This window comes from Carassius auratus, chromosome 9 (genome assembly GCF_003368295.1).
Source record: "Carassius auratus strain Wakin chromosome 9, ASM336829v1, whole genome shotgun sequence".
Lineage (NCBI taxonomy): Eukaryota > Metazoa > Chordata > Actinopteri > Cypriniformes > Cyprinidae > Carassius > Carassius auratus.
Window position 1 is genome coordinate 24,203,139 of NC_039251.1, and position 8,616 is coordinate 24,211,754.

The window sequence follows — 8,616 nt, forward strand, 5'->3', positions numbered from 1 at the left end:
GGACTAGGATGAAGAAAACGCATTATGTTGACACCACAGAGGGTTCTGAATGGTCTTACGTAAGTTTGTGAAAGGCTTGAAAGGACAGTCATATTCAGCACTTAACAGTCAGCAACTATTAAATTATCAAAGACCAACAAAGCCTTTCCCTCTCCCAAACTACGAAGAATAGTGAAGTAGCTGAATATGATAAAAGCACCATGACAGAAGTGGGATTAGTTCTTCTTAAACCTGCACTACAAAAAGTGGTGAAAACATAAAACGGCAGGTTTAGTTTTACCTCGGTTGTGAGTCGACAGTCTCAACACTGCTCTTCTGCACAGATGATTCTGATATTTTGAGGGTGCACGGATGAATGTTATCACCATATCTTGCTAGCTACACAAAGATTTACGAAGAAGAAAATCCCACAAGATGAACATCTGAAAAATATGCCATCGGAGCAAGTAGCAAAAGGAGCCACCACAGTAGCCTGACCATGTTTTCTTTGTACTGACATGAGTATAAAATCATTCATTTGGAATAAATTAGCCCCAATTCCACAATTAATTTAAAGCGATTTAACCTGTTCACTATGGATTACTATAGTGAATTGAGGTAAGGCAAGAACGCAGTTTGCTCAATAATGGTATTTGGTTCACTTTTATATATAAAAGGTCTTTCATATTGCATTTATAATGACAGACAAGAACTGTGATTAACACCAAATTATGGACCATGTGAGGCGTAACAATGAGCACAGAGATTAAAGACACATATAAAGTATAGTACTGTATTTATGGGTGTAGCATTTTCCTCTACATACAATATTTCTTTTAACACAATGAGTTTATCTTGTCCGACAAAGAGAGAGAGAGAAGTGTAAAAAGAACAATAAGAGCAAATATCACACAGTAGTTTCAATATTTTCAATAATCTCCACAATGGATTTGGAAGGGGACAGTAGGGTGCATTCATCCTGATCCCATAGACTTCCCGGACTTGAGTGTCCATCAGTGCTAAGTTCATCCTCTTCCTCAGACTCTTCCTCACAGGACTCCAGATAGTGTCCTCCCAGTGCGTTGATCCCTGAGTCCTCGGAGTTGGAGGGCGAAGAGCAGTGGCCCATTTTTGGTCCTTTAACGGTCTCTTCAACAGTCTGCTGCAGTTTCTGTGGAGTCAGAGAGGCGGGATTTATTTGAGGTGGAGTGGGAGGGGCCTCCGTGTGAACCGGGGGCCGCTGAACGTAGCACATCTTGCCGTTGATGCGTTTGACAATGTAGTCATCGATAAACAGTTCAGCAATGTTGCAGTATTTGGGAGATTCGGGGCAAGGTGGAGGCAGGAAACAGGGGGAGATACGGAGGAAGCGTTCAGTCAGAGAGATGGACAGATCGATGGTGTCGGTGCAGTCAGATGGAGAAGCTGGAACAGCTGTGCTGGGTAGCTGAGCCACATTGGTCATGGGCTGGTAGACATATTTACCTGTACAGACAGAGTAAAAGGAGTTCATTACCTGGGTGTGTTAGAAAGTACATAGGAATTTGAGCATTACAATTTTATTATCTCATCAACACTGAAGCAAGCAGTAAATTGCTAATGAGTCTTTGAGAATATTTATGTAGCAAAGTGTGAATGTACTCACCTTCGGGCCTTCATATAGATGAGATTGTTTCTTTATCAGAACAGATTTGGAGAAATGCATAATTTGCTCACTTATGCATCCTCTGCAGTGAATGGGTGCCGTCAGACTGAGAGTGTAAACCACTGATGAAAACATCACAATAATACACTACTAATCCACATGATTTCCCTCTAGAAACAAAAAAAAAACCCATCAAGGTGTGCTTGATCTGTGCATATTTCTCTCCTGATTCAGATGAGAGGACTTTTTCACTGGAGAGAGCGATATTAATGATAGAGGACTCATTTGAAGTAAAAACTTCTGAATGATTGATTTGTTTCTTACGAACATGCAGCTTTTCACTTCACAACATGTTAACTGATGGACTAGAGTTCATGTGAATTATTTTTGGATTATTGTGATGTTTTTATTAGCTGTTTGGACTCATTCTTACAGCACCCATTCACTGAAGAGGATCAATTTGATGTCAAACTGATGTGATGCAAAATTTTTCTAAATCTGTTCTGACAGAGAAGCAAACTAATTTATATCATGGATGGCCCCTGGGTGAGTAAATACTCAGCAAAATTTTGTTTTATTTTTGGGTGAACTGTTCCTTTAAGTATTACTGAGGCATCCAAAAAAAAGAAACAAAAAAAAAAAGATAATATTATGCATTGCATTAAAACTCACAGGATGCTTCATTATGTACGGTCTCTTGCAGTGCACTGCAGTATTAGTGCCAGACCTCTGGTCTGAATGTCATCATCATTTACAAATCAATCGGTTTTGTTTCCATTAAAGCACACATATCAGTATCTCACACAGAGAAAGTTATTCAAAAACCTGCGGCGTGCATCTGCATGCCGATGAAAACTACTGGCGCACACAAGTTAAGTTCATCTTCGGATTTGCGGTCATAAAAGAAAAAAAAAAAAAAATCTAATGTATTTCATGGAAACATATTTCATTACATAATAATAATAATAAAAAACTGTGCACATTCAGAGTAGTCAGAGATAAAAATGAATAATCCAAATATTATGCTGTAATCCACTGAGGTTGTATTACAGTGCAGCAATACTGCTTTCACAGAATTAATTAACCGGCCTTATTCTACACGTTGTAGCATTTTATTTTTTATCACAGTCCACTAAGAATGTTAGATAATGTTTCTTGAAACCAAAAGAATCATGATTTAGTTGTATGATGGTTTTCCTTTGAATCTTATTGTAACTTTAACACTTCTATGCAAAAATAACCTCTGTTGGTGATTGGTTAACCTCTCTGCGTATGAAATGAGAAACAGCCCCACGGCAAAGCTGTTTTATGGGCTTTTCTTTTTATTTTATTTTTTAAAAGTGGGAAGTTTATTTAAAAAAAAAAAAAAAAAGATTTATTGTTAGATAATGGTTCAGGGAGCATGAAGAATAATTTTCATGCATGAATTGGCCACCGCGGAGTCCTGAGCTTAGCCCCACTGAAAGTCTTTGGTACATTCTAAAAATTACCCAACTGCTGGGCTGAACCTATTGGGTCATATATTGGGTTGATTTTTCCACTGTTGGGTATTTTTTGGTGTTACCCAGCTGCTGGGTTAGTGGCTGGGTCAACCTCAGCCCATCACACATCGCTCGGCAACACACCAGCACAAGAACCAGCTCTATTTTGAAAGGAATAACAGAGAACAAGAAGATGAAAAACTTGCATTAAAAACATTAGATTTAATTTTTTTTTAATTATAAAATGCTTGTTAAACAAATGTAAATGTATGTAATACTGTAAATCTACTGTAAATCTATGCTAATCAAAAAACAGACAATTCAATATGTCTTATGTTTTTGTCAATGGGTGTTCTTCCTTATAAATAAATGTTCATATTTTGATCATTACTGTTGCCTCTAGTAATTCTGTGTTTGATTTCTAATTTCCGACCCATTTTAAGTCGGCAATATAGTAATTTCTAAACAACAGTTGAGTTAAATAAAACATCCCAGCATGCATTCTGTCTAAATTCAAACCAGTGCTGGGTTGCCAATAACCCAGAAATTATTGTTTTAACCCAGCAATTTTAGAATGTATGTTGGAGTCAGCTTTATAGAGTGATTCAAGTCTTCCATTGTCAAAACAAGATCTCAAGCAGGATAGGCAGTGTAAAATTGACCTCTAGCAAATCCCAAAGACTTTTCAATGGGATCAAGCTCGGGACTCTGAGGTGGCCAATCTTTCATCATTTGAGCCTGATGAAACTTGACATCTGAATTCATCTTGGAATATGGGCATGAGTACAGTGTATATTTTGATCAAGGGGGATTTGTTTGTCCCATTTATCATTTTATGATTCAGGAGGGCGCTCATGCTCCCTTTTGTTGAAAAATTGTCAAAATGAAAAGTCCAGAGAGGGAGGGACATACGGCATCATAATGCTCATTTCTGTTCCGTTCCATTGCACACATCTTGCAGAATTCACCCGGGGTGTGATCAGGACATCTATGCCAACACTAATCTCCTGTTATCTAAGGCCCAGATCAACATCCACTCATTCACTCATGGCCTTTGACAGGAAGTCTCTTGTCTCATGTCTCTTTGTCTGAGCGTCTTTCTCACATGCTTAGTCTCCATCTTTCCCTTTCACATTAGCATCCCCTTAATTATAAAGAAGTCATCTCTGCAGAGATAACATATGACAGCAACCCCATCCATCCCATTTACTTCTCCAGGAAAGTAGAAGACAGCAACTGTCAAATATCTTGTGTCTATTGCTGCAAAGAGATGACTGTGCCAGGTTTTAACTAAAAGTAGTAACACAGCTAACTATAAACCACATTTTAAAACCGTATGAGGGCAACTTTTCCCTATTTGAGAGTGTATAAAAATATGTAAAAATCTAATAATAGCTTATAGTATATTTTTAATACAAAGAATTCCAAATAATTCCACACAAAACTGCACAAATGACTTAAATGCTGTATTATGCATGCCAGGCAGCTAGATGGTGATGTCACTTTGTAAAGAAACTCAACTATATGCTGAAAGTGTATACGCGTGAAGTCACCATTTTCACAAACTCACATTTTTATAGTCAATACTGAGACAATAACAGTATCGCTTTCAAAATCGTTGAAAATGAAAAAGGTTTGAATTTTCAAGCCCCCTTAACGCTGTTATAGTCTAAATGAACAGCCAAAACAAATTTTTTTTGTTTGTTTTTTTTTTTTAGTTGAAAAGGGCCCCTTAAGATAATTGTAAGCACAAAAATATATATTTTTTTTAAACCACAAAACTAAATGGATACAATTTAGGTGCTAATATGTACTTTTAAAGTGCTAATACTTACCATTAAAAACTAAGATGTACAATTTAGGAGTAAAGGTATAAAGCACAAAATGATTGTAGCCCTAAAATTTTTAGATGATTTCTGTAATAAATTCATGAGTAGAACTTAATAAACATGTCTTTCCGAGAAGAGCAAAGACAACATAAGAAACAAAAGCAAAAGAAACTCATTACTTTCTAATGAGATTCCGAACATGTCCTGTGAAAAGTGCAAATGAAGCATGCGATCTCAACTCAGCGGAAAACAATTATTTTGCTGTACTTTTCTCATGTGCAATCAACAATAGAGGTTCCACTTGTACGATTTGGCATTCATTTACAGACTTCTTTCGGTTCTTTGTTTTATAAATCTGTGGGACAAAGGACCGGATCTCCAAGCCAGAACAGAGCTCACAGAGGAAATCAATGTTTGACAGCTGGAGCTGCAGGCACAGCGCCAGAAACAGGAGGCTTCCTTCTCTACGTTTCACACATGGCCACATAACATCACACACGCCTGAAGCACAGACGCCACTCTCACAGCTTCTGCTCTCTCACCACAGCCCTGGATTTGCTCAAAGTATGACTGAATACTGTCAAACCCAAACACAGCTGAGCAAAGCTCACCATATCACGTGTGGTGCTGTGGAACAGCAATATTAATAAATCATCACAATGTACACCATAACACAGCAATGTCCTGATGGGGTTCTCACTGCATCCTAAGAAGAGGTAAGACAGAATAAAGACTTTTCTACAATGGAAACATTGCATTTGAAAGGATTTAGAGGATTTAAGTTTTTTTGGACACGGAGCACAATCTCAGTACTCATTCAGTGGGGTCAGTAAATGATTTTAATGTTTGAAAAAGAAAGATCTCTTTTGCTCACCAAGGCTGCATTTATTTGATTAAAAAATACAGTTAAGATAGTAATATTGTGAAATAATATTACAATATTAAAACAATGTTTTCTATTTGAACATTGTAAAACTTATTCCTGTGATGGCAAAGCTGAATTTTCAGCGTAATTACGCCAGATAATGAGCCACACGTGGGGTTGTGAATAACACAGTTACCATTTGTGCTAGGTATAATTTCAAATGTCTGTAACACAGTTATGCATCAGCTCCAGGATTTCCAGCCATGAATTAACAGAACAGGCAGACTAAACAATACATAACGGGGTGCACATGTTGTGTTTGCAATTTTATGGTACATTTAGTGCTTTTCAATGGCGCACCAGTCAGTAGTTATATCACAGGGCAAGTGTGCTGGCTGATAAACCACAAGCACGCATTAACATAATGCTTTGTCTCTATTGCAATAACGCTAGATTAAAGCTGTCATAATGTGCACAGACTGATAAAGGACATACACGTATTAAAGAAACACTGAGTGTCTCCAACCATCCTATAATCCAAATGCATGATTTTGCAACTTCATATCTCATGTGTGCATTAATAAAGGGGAAAAACTATTACACCATCGCAATGTATGCTAACAATGATGAAGTAGTCATTAAACAAAGGCAGCATAACTGCATTTGTATACCAATATTACATTGTGCAGAGAGTGTGAATTTGTGATGATTACAGACATGCTTTAATATATCAAATAAATACATAAATAGAGTAACCTTTCTGTGCTGTATAAGTAATCACAAGCATAGACCAATAGCTGATTGGTTACTAAAACTAAGCTGGAAAAGAATGGACTTAATCTAAAATATAGAGGAAATCAAAAATCTATGAGTTGAAAGTACTCTAAGGGCCACTGAGGATAATATTCTTTTATTATTTGATGGCTGAACTCAATACAGTTCAGTTCCCCCGACGGAAGTGTCATGGGAGGGTATTAAATATGGTTTGATCAGTTCACACGGTTCTAAAGGCCTCGCACTGACTTTTACCCTTCCTTAAACACAATGAAAGCTTTTACAATCACTCAGGAGCTGAACTCAGTCAAAGGGACGTGAACAAGGGGAAGTGAACATCCTGCTAAAGGAGCGGAGCTGTCGCTTCCTGTGTATACACACCGATGGACGGGTCCAGGGTCATCTCAAATGACTGGAGAGACTGCTAATGACTGGAGAATATAGAGGTGGCGCCAAGGTTCAGATGGGGTGATGTCTGCTTTGATAAAGTCAGATATAAAGATTTGCTGCAGAGATATTCATGGCTGACACATCTTGTTTACTAAGAAATTCTCAGAAACATATGTAGTCATATACTGCTGGACAAGCATCCAAGCGACACCAGACAGCAGTTTCTGATGACAGCACAAGCTCATAAATGCTCCCAAAGCAGCTGTGACAATAAATAAGAAAAACAGGTTGTGCGATCATACACACAGCGCATGGTATTTATCAAATACATGTCATATTTGAAACCCTAGATTCATAAAAATAGTGAAGAAAATGAAATCGTCTTCACTATATAACCTAGTTTTCCTGCAAGATGATCGACAGCAGAATATTTCTTTCTGCTACATGTATAAAATGTTGGGGCAGTGATCTTTAATCATAATGTCAGCTGCATTATTGTCCCTTTGTTGATGTTTTTGTTTGACTTGAATGATACTATTCCTTATTTCAGAGTAGTAGACACTTAGTGTTTTATCAGGTGATGTATTAAAATAAAATGGAGTGGAATAGAATGCATTTGTGTGTCAGAAGGAGGCCACTTACAGTGACACCAGCCCAAATGGCAGCACCAGTGCAGTTTGAAACACTTTCCGTGGCTGTGTGTCGCGCAGATGGACAGTCCATCACAGGGGAGAAAGTCCGGTCTGCCTGCACAGCTTTTGGCCAGAGCTTGAGCTTCATCTAACTTATCACTCTTCAAAGCCTTCTGAGCTCCCGTGTAAGCCATGGTTACTGGAAGAGAAGAGACATGCAATGAAAATACACCGCTGAGCTCAGCGTTATGTACTGACTTAACATGCATTACAAATTGGAAAGTTTTAGTCTAAAATGTTAAGGAAAAAAATGTGTTTAGGACACACTTTATATGAAAGTGTCCATACCAAATGTAAATTTTACGTTATTTTACACTATTATATAACATTACCATGCAAAATCATTGATGTTACGGAAAATATTACTGTATTAAAAATAAATGAAGAACTGCAGAGTGTTAGTCTCAAATTATAAGAACTACAGACATATTTGAAGTTTGGTTTGCTTACCTTATTCAGGTTTGAGCACTTACAGCTGATGATGATGATTTCCTGCCATCACACAATATCTGCATTAAACTTCCCACAACATCTGCATTAAGATCCCTGTAGCCGTACGGAATATGAAAAAAGACATTTTATCCATTTAAACTGGCAAATGATGCGGATATTCCTTGGGTTTTCCTAGATTTTCCAGAGAAATGCCACTTGAATTGAGTTAAAACAACGGTAGCTGCCAGATCTGTATTGAGGAACAATGGTGCACGTGACGGGTCCTGGAGCGTCCGCTATTTAAAGAGGAAAAACAGCTAATCAAAGCAGCACAGACTGAAACTTATGCAAAACAAGAGCCCGGTGGCGCGTGAGCTCCTCGCGCTGCTGTCTGAGAGCTGGGACTGAGAGCTGCTCGCGTCGCACGCTGTCAGATATTATACTGCACACAGCGGCAGTGGCGACACGTGACCAGCAGACGGCGCTATAATCTCCCTTATTTACATTGTAATGTAAGGTGTACAAAGAC

General features: G+C 38.0%; 1 protein-coding gene across 1 annotated transcript; it reads right to left on the bottom strand.

The window, feature by feature from the left end:
- Positions 1–636: 636 nt before the first annotated feature.
- On the bottom strand, positions 637–8,591 carry zgc:162707 (UPF0524 protein C3orf70 homolog B). The gene is made up of 3 exons (XM_026272175.1): positions 8,106–8,591; positions 7,606–7,794; positions 637–1,464 (listed from the first exon to the last, which is right to left on the bottom strand). The coding sequence occupies exons 2-3, from the start codon at positions 7,787–7,789 to the stop codon at positions 887–889; spliced, it is 762 nt and encodes a 253-aa protein (XP_026127960.1). The 5' UTR covers positions 7,790–7,794; positions 8,106–8,591; the 3' UTR covers positions 637–886.
- Between the last annotated feature and the right edge of the window lie 25 nt (positions 8,592–8,616).

Bases quoted from the DNA above. Each gene is read 5' to 3' on its own strand.
- zgc:162707 (XM_026272175.1), bottom strand. From the start codon at position 7,789: ATGGCTTACACGGGAGCTCAGAAGGCTTTGAAGAGTGATAAGTTAGAT. The intron at 1,465-7,605 runs GTAAGTGGCCTC...CTGTCTGTACAG, and splicing joins CCATTTGGGCTGGTGTCACT to GTAAATATGTCTACCAGCCC.